The sequence below is a fragment of the Lissotriton vulgaris genome, chromosome 7 (genome assembly GCF_964263255.1).
Source record: "Lissotriton vulgaris chromosome 7, aLisVul1.2, whole genome shotgun sequence".
Taxonomy (NCBI): domain Eukaryota; kingdom Metazoa; phylum Chordata; class Amphibia; order Caudata; family Salamandridae; genus Lissotriton; species Lissotriton vulgaris.
The window spans coordinates 1,031,822,806-1,031,844,264 of record NC_141695.1 but is presented as its reverse complement, the minus strand read 5'-3'; the positions used below and the strand labels follow the sequence as shown (position 1 = coordinate 1,031,844,264).

The following is a 21,459-nucleotide window of genomic DNA, read 5'->3' as shown; positions in this document are numbered from 1 at the left end:
TTAGGGAAGAGATATAATCAAAAAGAATTATAAATATGTTAGGTCTTGTGTGAAAATCATTATTATAAAAATTAACCGAATATAGGGTCGTACCCCTTTTATACCTTATGACCTGAAAATTATCATTGAAGGTTGGTATGGCCTTTACACATGCCCCCCACTGCAATGTTTACCCATATAGCTAGGCCGCCAGAGGGACTACCCATTTTATATGGTAATTATATTATAGCACTCAAACCCGTCAAGGCATATGTCACTAGTAGCCCAGGTTTTCTGAAACATTCAAACGTAATATTGCCTGATTAATTATAACCAGTCAGTTAATGCTATCTTTGATTGTAATCTGGCCACATTCCAACCGGGTATTTTTAGGACCAATTTATCACATGCCAAAACCCCTTCTGCTCCCACTTGGTCATCCATCAAAGCATGAAGATGAGGATGAGAGATCGACCCCATCAACTATTGTTGGGATAAGTCAGTATGGGTCCTCTAGGTTGGTCAACACTGTAAATTTGATCTGAACTAGAGGGGAAAATAAGTGGGTGTAGTACCTTCTAATCAATGGTTTGCAAAAATAACCTAGGGGAAGTGGCCAAATTTCAGTGCGACTGTGGTTGGAGGTCTCTTGCTGTTTCAGTATGGCCCTTACGAAAGATGTTTTACAATGCAATCCTCTTCAATGTTTTTGGCAGAAATGCCACACAACCCACTCTTCGTACAATGATTATTTCATTCATGTTCATGATATTAAATTATTTGTGTTACATAACTAATCAGCACATTTGTTACGCAGCTCTCCCCAAGATACGTTATGGTGTGCCTTGAGTGGAGGCACTCCCGCCAGTAGCAAAACATAGGGAGGTAGGTTCAGCATAGCCTTATTGATTTTAAAATTAGTACCGTTTGGGGAGTGGTGATCAACACTAATGTTTTACCAGGAAGTTCATGAGTAAAATTAGATTTAGGGTTTGATTTACTTTTCGAGTTAGGGAGGCCGGGAGGACCAATCCGTGCAGAGTTGTGTAAACATGCACTACTCGTTGAATCATGTGCTATCATGGTATTTGGGGGCCCCTGTGACTGGGCCTCGCTTCCCGGATCTGAACATCGGTGCACGTCGTGCCTCCATAGGAGGATGGTGCATGGCAGCGTGTGAAGAAACCGGCCATGAGACGTAAGGAGCAACGAACGGTCCGACCTGCGAGGATAAGTGCCTCTGCGGCATACAGCAGAGCTCCGGTGAGCGACAGAAGGGCTGCTGCTGCGATCGGCCGGGCAGAGTGCCTGTGACTCCCTTTCGGGACCCGGGTATTTGTGCACGCCGTGCCCCCGCAGAAGGTGTGCGGTGGAGCCGGTCCCTGAGAAGCGGAGGGCAGCAAACAGTCTTGCCTGTGGGGATTTGGGAGGAGATGCGCAATTAGGCCGCAGGTGAGTCCGGATGTGCGCTCTACCTTGAACATCGGAGTAAAAGGTGCGGAGGCGTCAGCAGGCAGACCAGAGCCAGCTTTGATTCTGGGCAAATCACTTAATATGTGTGCTTAAAAATGAATGTGTCCATCTGTAACACAACTGGTGCTCATGTAAAGTGTTCTGATACCTTTGGGTCGAGTTTGTACTATATAAAACCAAAAAGGCTTTTAATGCTCACTGGATCACCCAAATCTCTAACAGGTTTATGTGAAACTTGGATTCCGCCATAGACCAGCGCCCATGATTGCCACTTCTTCCAGGTGGCCAACCCAGGCCAGATGTGATGTGTCTGTCACTACAGGCAACTCTGGTTGGGGACGAAGAGGGATCAGTCACTGACCCAATTGCAGTTCGTTAGCCACCACAACATGTCCTTTGCAGTTCACTCTGACATCTGGACCATGTTGGAGAGATTCCCCTGATGCTACATCAACTGGACCATCAGATCAAACTGCATCTTTAGGTCGCACCTTCAGGTCTCACCTACAGAGCCTGCATATGCCACCGGGCATGTGTAACCACCATGAGGCCCAACAGCCTATGAGTCAGTCTCACTGAAGCACAAGTTACTTACCTTCGGTAAAGATATATCTGTAAGCAACAGTAGTTAGTATTAGATTCCTTACCTTAGAATATCCCCAGGCGTCAGACTGGATCCGGAAACTTTTCCGTAGCAGTGCCCTTGCGCGTCGGTAGGCGTCGTCTGCGGCTCTGCGTCTGTCATTGGCGTCGTGGGCGCCGTCGCCGGAGTACTTAGACGCCTCCCTCGCGCGCTGACGACAGTTCTTATACACAGCTTTTTTTGCACCAGAAAAGCAGAGCCATGATAAAAACCAACACTGGTGCCATGAAACTAGAGCCCTGAAAGGGGATAACCGTAACCCTAGATATCGGTTCGCAGAACGGGGAGGATGGGTGGGGCGGTAAGGAAACTAATACTAACCGTTTCTTACAGATATATTGTTACCGAAGGTAAGTAACTTGTGCATCTGAAAGAAACAGGTTAGTATTAGATTCCTTACCTTAGAATAGATACCCCAGCAATACCAACCCCAGTGGTGGGTCTGCGAACCAATGATCACACCAGAAAGTCCTGGAGAACGGAACGGCCGAAAAAGCCATCTCTCCGGACTTGGCTGTACAGGAAGTAGTGTCTTGCGAACGTGTGCAGCGAGGCCCACGTAGCTGCCTGATAGATGTCCTGCAAGGGGACTCCCTGGCCCAGGGCAGTAGTAGCCGCCGTGGCCAGAGTGGAATGGGCCCTCAGCCTAACAGAAGGCTCCTTTATAGCCAAAGAGTAGCATACCTTTCTTAGCGCCCACGTAACCAACAAAGAGTTGGTCATCCACCCGGAAGTGGTGTAGGAAGGTGGATACCTGACTATGGTTACCCCCAACTTTTTGCCTTAGTTGGCCTGGGATCCCGCTATTCAGGACCCCAGGCTATCTGCTCTCTCTGTAAAATGGACTCCATGTACTGTAGGTACATACCAAATTGGATATTGGGTCACCCTTGTGAGTCCCTGTATAAGTGTACCATAGGTACCCAGGGCATAGGTGCACCCAAGGCCTACCAGGGGCTGCAGCATATATTATGCCACCCCTGGCTGGCCACCTAAATTGACACAGCTGGCTGATCACTCAGCTGGGGCAAGGTTGTGTAATCACCCCATGCTTAGGTATAGTATCCCTATACCTACCTTATATATAGACACATAGTAACCTATAAGTCACTCCTATGGCAGTCATTAACAATCCTGGAGGTAGAGTGCTTCGTTGTGTGTGAGATGGTGCACTAGCCTGAGCTGAGCCTGTCTGCAGCTTTCGAAACCATGTCCTTATAGCGGTTCTATGATATTGCCATACCATATACTTTTAAGTGCATTATAATCCTCGCGGTTAATGCTAACTTTGGTTTGGCTTTATCCAAACATGTCGTGTAAGGTGTCATACGCTTTGGAATACTACCCCCTCGCCAATTCTGGCGACGGGGGTAGCATTCCACTCTCCTAGAGGGAGAAGACATGTTGAAACTACTGCACCCGGTTAAAGTTAACCAGAGCCCCAGCATCACAAAATGGATGCTGCTGCCACAGACACAAGTCTGACCTCCTGCTGCTGGGAGTCCTTCCAGTCAGGGAGGGTTGGGCAATAGGTTCCTGATTGGGGAGGTGCGAGCACCACCCCAGACAGGACTTTGTAAATTGTAAATTGTGTCTTGTAAAGCGCACTGCTACCCGGAGGCCTCGTAGCGCTATAGACCGCTGGGGAACCCGTCCTGGCTTTCCCTGTGAGATAGTCCCTCCTGGGGGTCTCCAAGGTGAAACCAGGCATCCCCGGCGTTTGTGTGGGGCCGTTGTGGAGATGAGGCAAGCTAATGCCCAGAGTTGCCGAGTGTGCTCCCTGGTCGGAGTAGGCACCGATGCGAGAATTATCAGTCCGCTGATCCTGGTCCAAGACCCTGCCGCGTCGGGAATCGAACCCTGGTCCCGGGCCGTTCTCTGCACTCGGGTCTGCCACCTCTAACCAGTGAGCCACACCTCTCCAAATTTACAATTTGTCCCCGTTCCCGCCGGAACCCGAGCAAAGAGCCTGACAAGAACCCGACGTCCAGACCTCTCTGACCCCACTGCACGACTCCAGCACACTGAGCACCGTGGAAGGCGTTGAGACACGTAGGACCGGACATCTTGGAAAGCCTGCAACTTGCTAACAGCGCAGCTCCTGAGGCATCTTCGAAGCTGTGCACTAGGGACTGAGACACCCCGACACCGAGCTCCACCTGCACCGAAGACCAGCCCTCCACACTCCACGAGATCTGCGTGGGGCCCTTCTGCTTGCGTTCTGCTCGACGCGTTGTCCGGTTGCTGGCCCGTTAGCTAGTAGCCCTGTGGAGACGATTCTTTTGAAAATCCATCGCTGGTCTGGTTGCTCCAGACTCGCCCTTTCTTCCCTGAAAAGGTGAAGTACCTCAGACCCTCCTGGTCTGCACCAGAAGCCTTTTGTGTATCCTGTGTGGGTTGCCTTTGCTTAGGCTTGTTGGCTTCGATCTTGAAGCCGACCCCTCCATCTGCGAGAACCTTTGTGGGACAGCTCCTCTCCAGCACCTGGTCATCCTCGACGCCTCCTGGTCCGCGTGGCTGCAAAGACAAGCTTCACGACAACGCCTGATTGCTCCTCGACGACGTCTGGTTCCTTCCTGGTTCCACCCGGTCACTGGCTAGTGACCTAGACTCTGTCCCGTCTGCTTTCAGGTCTTCTTCAACTCCGATCCACTCTTGGATCCACCCAGACATCTTCCTCCTGGTCGCCTGCAGCATCTTCTTCCAAGGTTCTATAAGAATCAACGAGGAAACCCGACACACTTTGACACCTATGCACCCGCAGCCCGTGGGTGAGGTAACGCGAGTACTTCGGTGCTCCTGTAGGGATTGACTATCCTAGTGTCCAGTTTTGTTAGTTGTATCTTCCTAGTTAGACCGGAAGTGTCCTAAATCCCCATTTACTTACCTTTTAAGTACCCATTGACTTTCTATTGACTCTTGCATGAGTGTACTGACACTGCGCGCGCCGCCTGTGGCCTCCTACTCTAAGAGTCAGATAGTGTGACCCCAGCGATTCCCTAGGCCTTTTCCTTTCACAAGTCGTGGTTCTTATACCACTTACTTAGTATATGGTTTTACGCGCCCCTAGGGCCTAACTGTAAATTGTGCTATTTAAAGTATTTCTGAGAGTAACTTGTTATGTGCTTTTGCCTCTGACCTCAAAGAGTTCAGAGGAGTGTGTTAGTAAATAAATACATATATATTTTATATATATCCTGTGTGGTGTCCTTTCTTTTGGTATTCAAGGGGTTACATATGGTAAAACAGCTGGCTTTACACGACCTCAAAAGTCTTTTAGCCTAAGACTGTTCTGTCCACGCTACCTCTAGGATAGCTGGTCTATAAGGTTGACTTTACAACCATCACCATAAGGGTTGTTTGGAGTGGTGCAAGGTGTTCACTAGAATAGTGAACATCATATACCAGGCCAACTTCTCACAACTAGCGTGTGCGATCCAAATAGAATGAGAGCGGACGTTTTGGGTCCAGACGGTGGAGCATCTCTTCCTCTTTCGAGGGATGCAGAGGCGGAAAGAAGGTGGGCAAGGTGAAGGACTGCCCGATGTGGAAGGCTGTGACTACTTTGGGCAGGAGAGGGGGGCGCGTCCGCAACACAACCTTGTCCGGATGGACAGAAAGGAAAGGGGGTTTAGGGGAAAGAGCATGGAGCTCACTCACCCTCCTGCCGGAGGTGGTGGCAACCAGGAATGCAGTCTTCAGAGTAAGGAGACGAAGAGGACAGTTATGAAGTGGCTCGAAAGGAGCGCACATCAGATAGGTCAGAACAAGGTTCAAGTCCCACTGAGGCATCACAAAAGGAACAGGAGGAAACATATGAGTGATGCCCTTCAAAAACCTATTTACAACTGGGGACTTGAACAAAGAGGGCTGATCAGGGAGCCTTAAGGAGGTGGAAATAGCAGAGAGGTAGCCCTTGATAGTGCCCAGAGCAGAGCCCTGCTGGGCAAGAGAAAGAAGAAAGATGAGAACCTCAGAAAGGGGGGCAGAAAGGGGATCCACAGCCTTTGCTGTGCACCATGCCACAAATTTGTTCCACCTGCAGGCATATACCGATTTTATGGAGGGACGCCTGGCTGCCAGAATAACATTACAGACTTCAGGAGGCAAGTCAAATGGCCTTAACAGCCGCCACTCAATCTCCACGCATGTAAGTGGAGACAGGTTCGGGTGGAGGACCGTCCACTGCTGCTGCGACAGACGGTCCACCTGAAGAGGTAGATGAATCGGGGGATCGACAGACATGCAAAGAAGCTCGGGATACCAGTATCTTCGTGCCCAGTCCGGAGCCGCAAGGATAACTTGGGACCGGTCGCGTCTGATCTTCAGCACCCTGGGCAGAAGTGGTATAGGCGGAAAGGTGTACAACAGACCGCAGCTCCACTCGCGACGGAAAGCGTCTCTGAGCGAGTGCCGCCTTGGAAATTCCAACGCGCAGAACTGATGACATTGCGCGTTCTCTTCTGTGGCGAATAGATCTAACCAAGGCTTCCCCACTGTTGAAAGAGGCCTTGCCCCACGTCCGAGTTCAGACGCCATTCGTGATCCATTATGCACCAACGGCTGAGTTCGTCCGCCCTGGCGTTCCGGGAACCTGCCAGGTGTTGAACCACCTGGGTCACGCCCTGATGTTCTAGCCACTGCCAGAGGCGCAGAGCCTCCTGGCATAGGGTACACAAACCCACCCAGCCCTGTTTGTTGCAGTACCACATGGCGGTGGTGTTGTCCGTGAACACCTGCAGTACACTCCCCCGGACAAAGAGGAGGAATGCCTTCAGAGCAAGCCGGATTGCCAGCAGCTCCAGAAGGTTGATGTGGAGCCGGGACTCCACCGGAGATCAGAGGCCTCTGATCTCCGCCTCTCCCATGTGCCCCCCCCCCCCCCCCCCCCCCCAACACAGGAGGGACGTGTCCGTCACAACTACGTTCTCCGGTTGGGGTAGGGAGAGGGATCTGCCACTGACCCAATCGCATTCCGTGAGCCACCACTGCAGCTGTCTTGCAGTGCCCTCCGAGATCAAGACATGGTCGGCAAGTTGCCCAATGCTGGGCCCACTGAAACTTTAGGTCCAACTGCAGAGCCCGCTTCCGCAACTAGGCGTGAAGCACCAGAAGGATGCAGGAGGCCGTCAGTCCCAGAAGCCGCAGCGTCAACCTGACCGAGACTCGGGATAACGGCTGAAAGATCGGAATCAGAGCCTAAATATCCCGAACCTGCTGTTTGGGGGGTTAAACCCGAAAACTGCGCCATGTCTAGAACCGCTCCGATGAAGAGGAGCTTCTGAGAGGGACACAGGTGAGACTTCGGCACATTGATGGAGAACCCCAGCAGGTGCAGGAGGTCGGCCGTAGTCTGGAGGTGGCTGACTACTGTCTGGGGCGAGCCCGCCTTCAACAACCAGTCGTCGAGGTAGGGGAAGACTGAAACCCCTAACCTGTGCAGATTGGCTGCGACCACCGCCATCACTTTCGTGAACACCCGCGGGGCGCTGGTAAGGCCGAAGGGGAGCACGGTAAACTGAAAGTGCTCGTGGCCTACCGTAAACCGCAGGTAAGGCCGGCAGGATGGGGATATGAAAATAAGCATCCTGCAAGTCCAACGCTACCATCCAGTCTCCCGGGTCCAGGGCAGCTAAGACCTGAGCCAGTGTCAGCATCTTGAACTTCTCCTTCCGGAAGAAGCCAATGACGTTCCGCAGGTCCAAGATAGGGCGTAGGTCACCTTTGCCCTTCTTGGGAACCAGAAAGTAGTGGGAGTAACAACCACACCCTACTTCTGGCCCAGGCACGCGCTTGATGGCCCCTTGGCCAAGAGGGCCGTAACTTCCTCTTGCAGAAGATCCAAGTGATCCCCCGACACGCGGTGGTACTGCGGTGGCATGGCTGGAGGGGTCACCTCGAAGGGGAGGGAGTAGTCCCTTCGGACGATTTGCAGCACCCACCTGTCCGATGTGACAGTGCGCCAGTGGAGGAGGTGATGGCGAACCCTGCCCCCCACTGACATCACATGGGCCTGAAAGCTTGGACTAGGAGGGTTTTGAGGCGGATGCTGCAGGGGTAGGTGTGGACTGACCTCGCCGTTGTCCCCGACCGCCGCCACAGCGGTTACCACATCCGCCACCGCGCTGGATGTTAGTCTGCGGTCCGTGACTGGCAGGATGTGTGGGGGCGCTCCTTCCTTGGCCGCAAAAGGCAACAGTTTGCTGGCGCGGGCCGAGAGGCCCAATGACTTGCCCGTAGCCCTGGAGTCCTTAAAGCGCTCAAGCGCACTGTCGCCTTGTCGCCAAAGAGGCGACGGCCATCAAACGGCATGTCCATAAGGGTGTTTTGGACAACAGCCGAAAAGTTGGCAGACCTCAGCCAGGTGTGGTGACGAATCGCCACCGTCGTTGCCATCGCTCTGCCCAGCGAGTCCGTGGTACCCAGCCCACACCGAATAGAATACCGTGCCGCATCTCGCCCCTCCACAAGGGCTTGGGTGAGTTTAGTCCGGACCCCCTTCGGACATTGTGGCAGCACGTCTGCGACCGTGTCCCACAGAGAGTGGGTGTAACGGCCCAAGAGGCACGCGGTGTTGACTGACAGCAACCCCAAACTAAGTGAGGAGAACATCTTTTTACCATACTGTTTGTACCTCTTAGATTCCCGATCGGGGGGAGCCGTCGGGAATGCGGTCTGGGAGTTAGAGGCCTGGATGACCAGGCTCTCTGGGGTGGGGTGGGTGGACAGGAAGCAAGGGTCGCCCAGAGCCGGGCGGTGGCGCCTGGCCACGTTCCTATCTACAGGCGGACCTGTAGCGGGCTTGGACCAAGTGCCCAGAAGAACGTCTGACAAGGCCTCATTAAACAGCAGCAGAGGCTCAGCGGAGCTTGCCTGCGGTTTAAGGACCTCAGTGAGGAGGTTAGTCTTCACGGCCGCGACGGGGAGCACAAGGCCCTGGCATATCTCGTCAGCACCACACTATAGGCAGCCCCCTCCTCCGTAGCCACAGTAGGAGGGGATACAAAACCAGTGTCTGGGGAGGTCTCCAGACCACTGGCCTCCCCTAGCTCACCTGCCCAGTCCTGCGAAGACTGGCACTTACGTGCCAGAGGGTCCTCGGACCCCTCCCAATCCTCCTCGCCACCCATCTCCTGATATCCAGGGTCAAAGGATGGGGTCGGGTCGTAGAAGTAAAACTCTCCTAGCGGCGTCTAATACGACGCCGCTTAGACCCCGGACCCGAATCGAGGGTAGGACCAGGGTCGATGTCGTCCTGGGATGGTGCCGTAGGCAACACCCTGGGAGCCGGCGTCTGCGAGGTCATTCGGTCGACCGGCGACGACCCGGATCCAACGGGACCCTGCAGCGTCAGGACTGAAGCACCCGACGGCGCCGGGGCCGAAGCACTCTGCCTGTGTGGGAGCCCAGTGGGGGCCACTTGGCCCGAAGGCTCCGAGGAACCCGACGGAGGAGTGAGGGACCTCATGGCCATGAGAAAGGCCTCGATCTCTTCCGGCGTCGCGTTCTGCCCAGGGACCGGCGGGTATGGAGCAGCCCGCGACGCCTGCGGCTCTGGCAGTGCCGCGTGGGCAGTGTCACCCGAAACCCCGGCCGCGTCGCGCAAGCGTCGGGGGGAGTCAGAAGAGCAAGGTCGCCTCTTTGACTTCTTGTGCCTCTTACCTGAGGACTTCGAGCCCGAAGACTGATGACCACTCCTGGAACTGTGGTGACTCCGGCCCCGCAACCGGTCCCTCGACCTCCTTCCGACCGGGACCTCGAGCGGCGTGGGGCTGACTGCCGCAGCTCGAGTCGCTTGCGGGACCGCTCCCATCTAGCTTTGGACGTCAGGGCCTGGAAGTCTGAGCAGGACTTGTCGTCGTGGTTGGGACCCAGACAGTGAAGGCACCGGCGAGGGGTGTCGATAACCGACATCAGTCGGCTACAATCGACGCAGGGTTTGAACCTGGGCATCCCTACCGGCACCATCGGAGTAGAGTGACTTCGAAAGATGATCAAAAAGGATTGAAAAAGTTAGTCAAAAATTGACTATGGGTACTACTTTTTCCGGATCGGCGCTTGCTTGCGCGGAAAAAAGAAGAACTGACGTCAGCGCACGAGGGCGGCGTCTAAGTACTCCGGCGATGTCATCCCGGCGCCAACGATGGACGTGGATCCGCAGACGACGCCTACCGACGCGCAAGGGTACTGCTACGCAAAAGTTTCCGGATCCAGTATGATGCCTGGGGATATTCTAAGGTAAGGAATATAATACTAACCTGTTTGTTTCAGATATCCAGGTTACAACATTGGTGTCCTAGCATAAATTTCCTGGACTAGCCACTCAGGAGATAGGCCCGAAACTGCACCATGTCTACAACAGGTCAGAAAAAAGGAAGCATCTGAGAGGGAGTAAAGTGTCACGTTGATAGTGAATCCCAGTGAATGCAAGAGGTTCACCATAGTCAGAGTGGGAGACAACTGCTTGGGGCGAAGCCTGCCTTCAACAACCAGTTGTCGAGGTAGGCGGAAGACATAAGTCCCTGACCTCCACAGATGAGCTGTGACCACTGCTATCTCCTTGGTGATACCCGAGGGCTGTTGGTAAGGCCGAAGGGGAGCACAGCGAAATGAAAGTGCTTGTTGCCCTTCATGAAGTGCAGATAGCGTCTGGGGGTCGGCAGGATGGGGATGTGGAAGTAAGCATCTTGCAGGTCCAATGCTACCATCCAGTCTCCCGGCTCCAGAGCAGACAAAACTTGGGTGAGTGTGAGAATTTTGAATTACTCTTTCTTCAAGAGGTTGAGAAGGCGCAGATCTATGGTAGGACTCTGTCCTTCTTTGACACCAGAAACTAACAGGAATAGCAACCACAACCTACTTCTGATGCATGGATACTCTATTTGGCTCATTTAGCCAACAGAGTCTGCACTTCTTGACGGAGCAAGGAGGGATGGTCCTCTGTCAGCCGATCGTAAGTGGGTGGAATGGGTGAAGGGGATGTCACAAAGTTGAAGGAGTAGCCCCTCTGGACAATCTGTAGAACCCAATGGTCTGATGTTACTGTCAGCCAGTGGGGGAGGTGATGGCTATCTTGCCTCCCACTGGGTGCCCAACATGGTTTGAAGGTGGACTAAAGAGTCTTGGAGGCAGTGGCTGCCCAGGGGGTGGAGTGGACTGACCTGACCACCTGTCCCAAGTGGTCACTGGGACATGTGCCTGCGGCCATGAAATGGCAGGGAAACCTGCTTGCTGTGGTGTCTGGGAGGCAATGGGCGTGGCTGGAACCCCTTCCATAGCCCGAAAGGGGCAAAAAGCGGATTGAGGTGGACGAGGAGCTATAGAAGAGCCCAAGGTCGTGCCTTTCGCCCCGTTGTCCTTTAAAAGCACTAGCGCTGAATCTGCTTTGTCTCCATACAGGCGAGAGCCAACAAAGGGCATGCCCAGAAGGGAAGCCTGGACATTCCCTGAAAACCCAGATGTTTTCAGCCAGGAGTGGTCCAGCAAGGACACCAACTATGATCTCACTCTGTCTAGTGAGTCGGTTGTGTCAAGTCCACATCTGATCGAGAACTTTGTCGCATCGCTCCAGTCAGCCCCTGGGACTGTAAGCAGCACTTGTACAACTGAATTCCACAGAGTATGAGAATAACAGCCCAATAGGCATGCAGTGTTCACCAACCGCAGTGCTAGGCTGGTAGTAGAGAACATTATCTAACGGAAGGTATCCTAGCCTCTTGAATTCCCTATTCGGTGAAGTGGTAGGGAACGCTCCAGGGTGAATGCGAGAAGAGAAGGCTAGGACCACCAAGCACTCTGGAGTGGGGAGCTGGGCAAGGAAACTGGGATCCCCGGGAGCGGGGCGATGGCAGCTGGCAATCGTGCTATTTACAAGAGCCCCTGTGCTCTGCTTGGACCAGGATCCAAGTAGGATGTCCGTAAGAGCTTCATTAAATGGGAGTAAGGGTTCTGAGGGGGGGAAACTCCAGGCTGGAGCACCTCTGTCAAACATTAGTTTTGACCCCCACTTCGGGCAGGTCAAGCTCTAGGACATTAGCCGCCCTGTGCACGGCAATAGCCAAGACTGGTGCCAAGGTTGAACCCACAGGCGTAATTCCAGTAGGGTCCCCTCCCACGCCTGTGGGGCGCAAAGGGGCTCCAGAGGGGCTGTACCACGCAAAAATGAGGCACATGGCTTCATAACATTCTTTAACTGGGAGGAGGTCGTTCTGGCAAAATTGGGCAAGCACGGAGCGGACCCAGATTCACATCCTGTGTTTCGTGGGAACTGGAGTGCCGATGCTCCTTCGTTTCATCAGATAACATCAACAGACATGGAGAAGTCAAAGAACGCTTAGATTTCTTTGACTTCTTATGCTTTCGGGACTTACCTGACTTCCCAGATGACTTGGAATGCAATTAGAAACATCAGGTAGGCTCCTCAAATGGTCCCGGGACTTCCACTTGAACAGGACTGCGAGAGTTGCAGGGTCGTCTGACGTTGGGCAGTGAAGAGCTTAAGCGATCGCTCGCTCAGCACCTCCGGTGCATGGTATGGCAGTCCTCACATGCTTTGGAGTTGTGTCCCGGCTCAAGGCACCACAAACACAAGAAGTAGGGGCCTATCACTGACATTTGCCATGAAAGGTCCCACATGGTTTAAAACCATCTGGTTTCTTAGGGGACATCCTCAAACAAGGAGAAAATTATTTTTAGAAGTTGACAAAAAGTCAAAAAAGGGCATTCAAAAAGTGAATGAGGAGAAGCTCAATCTGGATTAGCGCTATATGGCATGGAAAAGAAAGAAATGAAAATGCACCGTGGTGGTGTCTATATAGTTTAAGAGCACGTCACTTTCATAACGGACAACATCGACGTGGAACTGAATAACGCCACCTACTGGTGTGCAGGGTACTGCTCGACAATCTTTAGTCTGATGGCCGTGGATATTCTAAAGTAAGGAATCTGTGGCAAGGTGAAGTCTCTATCAGATTTATATTTCAATGGTAGGAGGTAAGAGAGGCAATTAAATTATTGCTTTGCCTAACAAAGCCCATGGTCCAGATGGGGTCCTAAGTGATCTTTTTAAACCTATTATTGATCTATGGGCACCCATGGTCATGCAAAAACTTAACACAGCTGTAAAACTGGAGTTCCCTGCATCCTGGTCTCACTTGGTAATTGTTAATGTGTTTAAAAAGGGCTGTAGGGAAGACCTGTGTTGTTATCGACATATCCTTTTGTTCGATTCTAAAGTGAAAATTCATGAACAAGCGGCCATAAAGCATTTGCAACTTTGGGCTAATGAACATAATGCTCTTTCCCATATACAACATGGTTATGTCAGGGGCCGGTGGTCAATGCCTCAGCTTCACTTAGTTGCTTCAAAATACACTGACGTCAAAAAGGACACACTTTACTTGGTCTTCATGGACCTTCGCTCCACTTTCAATAGAGTGAACAGTGATAAACTCTGGACTATACTGAGTTCCACAAGGGGTTAAGGTGGATATTTGGTTATTGAGGAACTTGCACAGCAAACTAACAGCATCAGATAGCTAATGCTAAGGAGGAGGAATGCACTGAGCACTTTAGTTTGAAAAGGGGCGTCTGACAGGGAAGTATTTTAGCTACCTTTTTATTTATTTAACAGTCTCAAATCTATTCCACTTAAACCTAGGAGAGATATGCCGATTACAGGGAAGAGAACTTTAGCAGCTCTGCTTTACACAGAGACACTTTTCTCCTTCCTAGTACTGCTATTGAATTACAGTAACTTTTAGATTCCTTTTTCGGTGTCATGGAATGGACAGGTTGGCCTTAAGCGCCAATGTAAAAAAAAAAACACAAGTTATGGTAAATGGACCTAAAGGTACAAAATCCAGGAATTTGTTCGCTAAAGGCATCTCACTCAGTAAAGTGCAGTTGTTTTCTTATTTTGGGATACAATTTGACTCTGCTCTTAGCTGCACCCATTTATTGAAACAGAAACGATTAACTGCTGGGAGGTCCACAGATTGCGTATTCGACTTTGCAAGGAGATAAGGTCATAAATCCATTGATGCTATGTTAAGAATATATAATGCAAAGTGTCTCTCAATTATGTCCTATGGGTGCGATTTTTGGGGTTATGTTGCTGCACCAAAAAATTATGTTAAGAAGACTGCTAGCCCTTCCACAAAGTATTACTTTGGTCATGGTCCATGAAGAGCTGGGAATTTCTTACATTTCTGACGTGTTACAGCTCCTCCCATTGAGGTTATGGCTTAATGTGCGGCTTAAACCAGAGGCTAATATGAATCTGTTAATTTTGGATGATTGTATTTGGCTAAAGAAAAAAATAAAAAAGTAAAATGCAAGCTCAAATCTTTTTGATGCAGCAATTACCCTTACGCACAGTGGCCGGGCAACAGAGGGAAAGAAAAATATTTAAAAAAGTAAGTGTGAAGAATTTTTGTAAGCCTAAAGAATCTGGGATTTTTGGGGGCTTTTGAGGAAAAGAAAAAAATAGCCGGGCAGTTTCAAAGGTAATATCTCCACATAAAGAGCGAAAAGAAGAAAAGTCATTGACTTCTACAATAATCAAAAACTCTGTAAGAAGAAATCAAGAAATGGACAAAATACTTTAACAAGACCACTAACTCACGCAGATAGCAACATGTTGAGTCAGTACCTACTGTAAATATATATGTCAGAGGGATCATTAAGGAGAGAGTGTGCAGTGGAAAAAAATGGTGATTAGGGACAACATGTATACCAGCTTCTGCAAGGTAGGACTTCTGAAATGCTCAACTTTTAAAACAAAGAAATTGGGGTATTAAATGAACCCAAGGTTGAGTAGAAGGCAAGAGGCATCTATGGGAATGGCTCTGGAGATTCCATTTCGGACAAGCAGCTCAGGTTGAAGCCACAAGCATCCAGAGAAGAGGAGAACACAAAAAGTAGTTTATAGACGGTATTGAAGTAACAAGCATTGGTAAAGCATATAGGTTTGAGTTCAATGTGACAATGGAATCAGCATAAGCACATTAACAAGAAATGTAAGGTGGGCTATATTGAAAGTCACCTACCCTTTGATACAATACAGTTTTTGTTCCCATTTCAAATAAAGATAGATATCCAGGTAGGCCATTATTACAACCTTATTTTTGTTTCCTATGACACAAAGGTAGACTATGACGTCTACCTAACCATCCAGACATTTACAGAGAAAAAAAAGGCTACCATTGAAGTATAGCCCGCCTTTTGTTTCCCACCGGCATTTATGAGATGCTGCTTCGAGAGAAGGGTAGGATGGGGTAACAAATAGCACATTGAGGAAGGAGGAACAGAAGTGAGATACAACAGGTGTAAGGAAATGACTCTTTTTGAATGGTCACCCCACAATTTTGAACAGATGCTGCAGGTTTTCCGAACTCACAGTGCACTGAGGCATGCTAACTAGCCCTCCTTGTCAGTGCCCTGACCCTTAAACTGAAGTGTTTGATTGGCCTATACCCAAATGGCATAATCTAACATTCTTCTAAGTGGTATAAAGTGCCCAGAGTATTCAGGGCATATAAGTTAGAGTGTCCCCTCAGGGACTGCAGGACTTGTTGTGCCACCCTAGATGGGACCAGGTAAAAAGTTACTCCCAGGCTGCCAATGTACACTGAGAGAGCAGTTTAAAACTGCTAAACTCTACTACACCATTCTAATAAATGGCAAAGCCCAAACACCCTTTCTTAATATATGTACGTCAGCCATTTAGCAGGCCTACCGATTCTGAAGGCAGGATGCAGCATCTTGGGAGAAGGCACAATGGAGCACACTGGACTAGCTAGATGCCACACTTCACAGAAAGTTGTCAAGAGGCCGGAGGAAAGGAGGTGTGGGAGGGAACAGCGAGGACGAACAGAAAAGGAACAGAGTAAGAGACACAGGAGAGAGCAAGAATAAGCAAAAAGAGGGGACTATATGTATAAAGTAGTCCCTCATGCAGTTCAAAGCCAGCACTAAAGTGGAAGCGGAAGGATATACCCAAAAAGCCAATAGCACTAAGTGAAAGATATGATTGACAAAGCCTCATGCCAATGGCTGAAAGGGGCAGGTGGAGGAAAGTCAAAGGTTGAAACAGGCAGACCCAAAGTCCACTCTATATGTATTATAAGCAACAGGTCTGTTTAAAGGGTGTGCTGTCAAAATCCGGACCGTAAAAGTTGAATTGGCTTATAAACCCAGAGACTACATAGATGAGAATGATCTCCTCTACATTGCCATTAAATTGAAAACTAAGCCAGGAAAAAAACAACTCTCTAAAAATAAAGCTCCAGTGAAAGATAGCAAGTGCAGAAGCAGCAACGCTATAGTATGATTGCTTTAAGAAGTCTAAAATGAACAAAGATCCTTGCCACAAGATGCATGGAAGAAAACGCATGAGAACCTGCCTGTGAAGGGAGCTGAATTCTAGCAGAATCCTGCTATTTGGTCCTTAAAATTAAAGTGTTCTGCTTTAACATATTGAATACAGAGGTGTTATTGATTTACTGCTACACACACCTTTGCAAGGTTAAGACAAAGGCACTCACAACCAGCGCAACCCAATTAAGGGAAATATCATGCGAGTGAAAACAGATGAAACAGTTGCCAAATCGATACATCTCCTTTTTACTTAAATAAACTTAAAATTAAAACCCTGGTAAGTTAATTAGAGCTTCACAATGATGAGTGCTGTATTTTGTCATGGATGTCTCAAAAATGTATGGGAGATAAACAGTTTAAAAATACTATTTTGTTATATATATTATTTGGTGCAGCAGACTTACCTGATGCACTGTTTACTCCAAAAGACCAGATACCACCATGACCAACTGGAGCACTAAAGTTGTTTCCTACTGGTGTCGGAGTTGCAGAACCACCTTGTCGAATGCGGGCAAGTCTTTCTGTTCCGATAGGAGGCGGGACCTTTCTGTCATGGTTTGCATTATTTGCCTTCTGTGGTCCAAGAGGTGGAGGAGCGGAAATAGTCGACAGAGGTGAAGGTGATCCAGAAGCTACAGACACAACAGTGGACTCACCTAGTGACACAATGTTACAATTTACAAGGTTTAGAAAACAAAAGTGCATTTTATTTCAATTCTATTTAATGCTGCACTAGATAAAGAAGCCTGTCTTACTCGAAAATCAAATACATTGGCACCTGTCAGACTGAGCATTCAAGAAGAGAAAATAGAACACTACAAATAAAATGAGATAACATTACCTTAACTTTAAGTCAGAACAAATGGTAAAAACAATAGACTAAGAGAAGCAACTCTTAATATTTGACTGACTGGCATAATTCTAAAGCCAATGTAAGCAAAACACTGATATGATTCCAACATAAGTAAAGGAGTAAAGATAAGGATAATGTTACTTACCCAGTAAGTATCTGTTCTTGGCATGTAGAGCTGTAAATTCACATGCTTTGCATACTCCTGCCATCTAGTATTGGGTCTGGATGTTTGCAAGTTGTTTTTCTACGAATAAGTCTTTTAAGTCACGATTTAGGTGACTCCTCTTTTCGGTGATAGTGCGCATGGGCATCAACTCCATTGTTCAATTCTTTTCCCACAGAGGGCGAGAATGGAGTTAGTAAGTAAAGAATAGAGATGTCCATGCATATGTATATAGAGTAAGAGAGAACTGCAACAGGTATAGGTACCCGGGCAGGGGGGTGGGCGCATGTGCATATAAATCTCTACATGCCAAGAACAGATGCTTACTGGGTAAGTAACATTATCCGTTCAAGGCATGTCAGCTGTAGATCACATGCTTTGCATAGACTATACAGCAGTATTCTCCCAAAGCAGTGGCTAATCTGTAGCTGTTGCAGTTGTCTGAAAGAGTGTTCCAAGTTCTGCCTGGCCCACATTAGCTTGTTGTCTCGCTAACACATTAACACAATTGTGCTTGGTGAATGTGTGTGGTGTAGACCATGTTACAGCCTTACAAATTTCAACTATGGGGATGTTTCCTAAAAAAGCCACAGTAGCCCCTATTTTGGGAGTGGGATGCGCTCTAGGGGTTATGTTTAAAGTTCTCTTTGCTTTTACATAACATGTTTGAATGCATTTAACAATCCATCGGGCAATACCGGACTTGGATATGGGATTGCCCTTGTGAGGTGGAGCAAAACCAACAAAAAGTTGTTTAGTTTAACGAAGTTATTTTGTTCTTTCTATGCAATATAAGAGGGCTCTTCGAACTTCTAAGGTGTGTAGAGCTCGTTCTGCCACTGAATCAGGTTGAGGAAAGAATATAGGTAACTCAACCAACTGATTGATGTGAAAGGCAGAAACTACCTTAGGTAGAAACTTGGGGTTAGTACGAAGAACCACTTTGTCTCTGAAGTTGGAAAAAAGAATCTATGGTTAGTGCCTGTAGTTCACCAACTCTCCTCAGTGAAGTGACTGCAATGAAGACAGCAATTTCCCAGGAGAGAAATTGCAGTTCACAATTATGCATGGGTTCAAAAGATGGGCCCATCAATCGTGTGAGGACTTTTTTAAGATTCCACACTGGGGCAGGTGGAACTCTTGCTGGGAGAACTCTTGTAAGTCCTTCCATGAAAGCTTTGATTACTGGCACTCGAAAGAGAGGTAAGTGTTGTCTATTTTGTAGATATTGGAGCGAGATGTAGTCGGATAGAAGTGTACACTAACCCCAACTGCTGCAAGTGTAACAGATAACAAATGATATTTTGTATTGATGCATCAAGAGGATGGATGATGTTGGGATTGCAATAGATAACAAAACGTTTCCATCCGCTGCATAACATACTCTTCTGGCCTCTCTGATGATGTTCAGACAGTCTGGTGGGAGATTTCGTAACCAAACTATGACTTCAGGAGCCAGATCGCGAGGTTGAGTTATTTGGGATCTGGGTGCCCGATTCCTCCTTGGCTCTGTGTGAGGAGACTGGATGTGAGGTGCAGTTTTTGATATGGAACTAGTGACAGCTCCAACAGGGTTGTGAACCAAGGTTGACGGGCCCATGTGGGAGCTACCAGGATCAGTGTGAGGGATGTTTGCCTGAGCTTCAGAACCAGTAATGGAGTGAGCGGGAGCGTCGAAAAAGCGTAGGCAAATATCCCTGACCAATTCATCCATACAGCATTGCCTATGGATAGTAGGTGTGGATACCTGGAGGCGAGGTTTGGGCAATTTTGCGTTTTCGTATGTGGCAAAAAGATCTATCGGAGGGCATCCCCAACTTTGAAAGTATGGGAGGCGAACTTGAGGGTGAAGCTCCCATTCGTGGATTTGTTGTCTCTGTCAGCTGAGAAGCTCTGCAATCTGATTCGTCACTCGTCGGGTGTTCTGCTAGGAGATAGATTTTGTGGTGAATGGCCCACTTCCAAATGTCTTGAGGCAAGTTGGAGAGAGTGTGTCCCCCCTTGTTTTTGTATATAATACATAGCTGTCATGTTGTCGGTACGAACTAGGACAGCTTTGCCGACCTGGTGATTCTGAAATGCTTTGTGTGCTAGAAACACTGCTAGCAGTTCTAGATGATTTATGTGTCGATTTTTTTGCTGTTGACTCCACCGGCCTCCCACTGTGTGATGTTGAAGATGAGCCCCGCCAGAACCCACCCACTGACCCCACCGACACAGACGCTGCCGCCTGAAACTTCAGACAGTGGCTCGATGACTGCGTCAACACTCTCGCCTCGATCAAGAAACCCTTCACCAAACACCACAGCAAGAAAGCCACCTGGTTCAATGAAGAACTCCAAATCTTTAAATGGACATGCCGGAAACTGGAGTAGAAATGGCTCCAAGACCGCACACCAGACAGCCACGCAGTCCAAAAGGACGCCATCCGCAGATATCACCACCTCATCAGAACAGCCAAGAGATCGTCCTCTAAAACCCGACTGGAGAACAACGCACACAAACAGCAAAGAACTTTTCAACATAGTGAAGGAACTATCCAACCCCAGCGCCAACACCAATGACATCCCGCCCTCACCGGACATGTGCGACTCACTGGCCATCTTCTTTCACCGCAAGATCGCCGACATCCACGACAGCTTCAACTCCTCATCCACCCCGACCACAACAGACCACTCTCCGAACGTCACCTGCACCAACAAGCTGTCCTCCTGGACAAACGTCAACGATGAAGAGACACACAAGGTCATGAACTCCATCCACTCAGGATCTCCATCAGACCCCTGCCCACACCACGTCTACAACAAAGCTGATGCTACCATCGCGCCACAACTGCGTAAGATCATCAACATCTCCTTCGACACTGCAACATTCCAGGAAAGCTGGAAGCGCGCCGAAATCAACGCCCTACTCAAGAAGCCCAAGGCAGACCCCAAAGACCTCAAGAACTTTTGGCCCATCTCCCTGCTCCCCTTCCCGGCGAAGGTCATCAATAAAATCGGCAACATGCAGCTGATCCACCACCTCGAGGACAACAGCATCTTAGACCCATCCCAGTCTGGATTCAGACGCAACCACAGCACTGAGACTGCCCTTATCGCCGCCACAGACTACATCAGGCGCTAGCTAGACAACGGCGATACCTCAGCCCTCATCCTCCTGGATAATCAGCCGCATTCGACACAGTCTGCCATCGCACACTAAGAACACGTCTCCAAGAAGCCGGAATCCAGAAGGCGGCCCTGGACTGGACCACATCCTTCCTCTCCGGCAGAACCCAGAGAGTCCGTCTACCGCCCTTCCGATCCGAAGCCATTGACATCTGCGGCATACCCCAGGGCTCATCCCTCAGCCCAACCTTGTTCAATGTCTACATGGCCCCCCTCGCACAAGTGGCCCGCCAGCACAACCTGAATATCATCTCCTACTTCTATCAAAAAGGAGGGAAGAGGATTCAAGGTCCATTCAGTTCCCCTAGTTAGATACTGAATTAATCAAAAGGGAATGGACACTGGTGTCTACTAAACCTTCGGTTAGTCTTTGAAAACCCTCATAGACAGCCTGATTTAGTCGATGCGGTGTATCTTTTATCCACCCCGTCAGGCGTCATGGCATATTCATAGGGTAGTCAAATAACGTGCGGTATGCCTGCCTCACCCGAGGCTACCTCTGGTCCAGGTAGAAGTGTCCAGAAATAATAGGAAAGGGAGAAATATAAAAACAGTGCGTCAACAAAAAAGAATTTTTAATGAAAAGGTTGGCGCTGTTGTTAAAAAATTCGATATACATGTAATCGGGCAACTAGATTACCATATATCTATATATATATGGATGCGTCAACATGTTTCAGCTCTATGAGCCCAGCCGGGTCTGTAGAGCTTTCGTCAGGACAAAAAGACAAAAATACATACACAGAAGGTACTTACACAACTTGTGTAGGTTCCTATAGCTATTATGGAATTTCTTATA

General features: G+C 49.2%; 1 protein-coding gene across 3 annotated transcripts in view; it reads right to left on the bottom strand.

Annotated features, from left to right (window-relative positions):
- ANKHD1 (ankyrin repeat and KH domain containing 1) overlaps positions 1 to 21,459 on the bottom strand; it is a 1,478,908-nt gene that overhangs the window by 101,458 nt on the left and 1,355,991 nt on the right. For all 3 annotated transcript variants that reach the window (XM_086931463.1, XM_086931465.1, XM_086931464.1), the window contains one exon: positions 16,879 to 17,130. In XM_086931463.1, the coding sequence (XP_086787589.1) occupies positions 16,879 to 17,130 (252 nt within the window). The remainder of the gene's footprint in view (positions 1 to 16,878; positions 17,131 to 21,459) is intronic.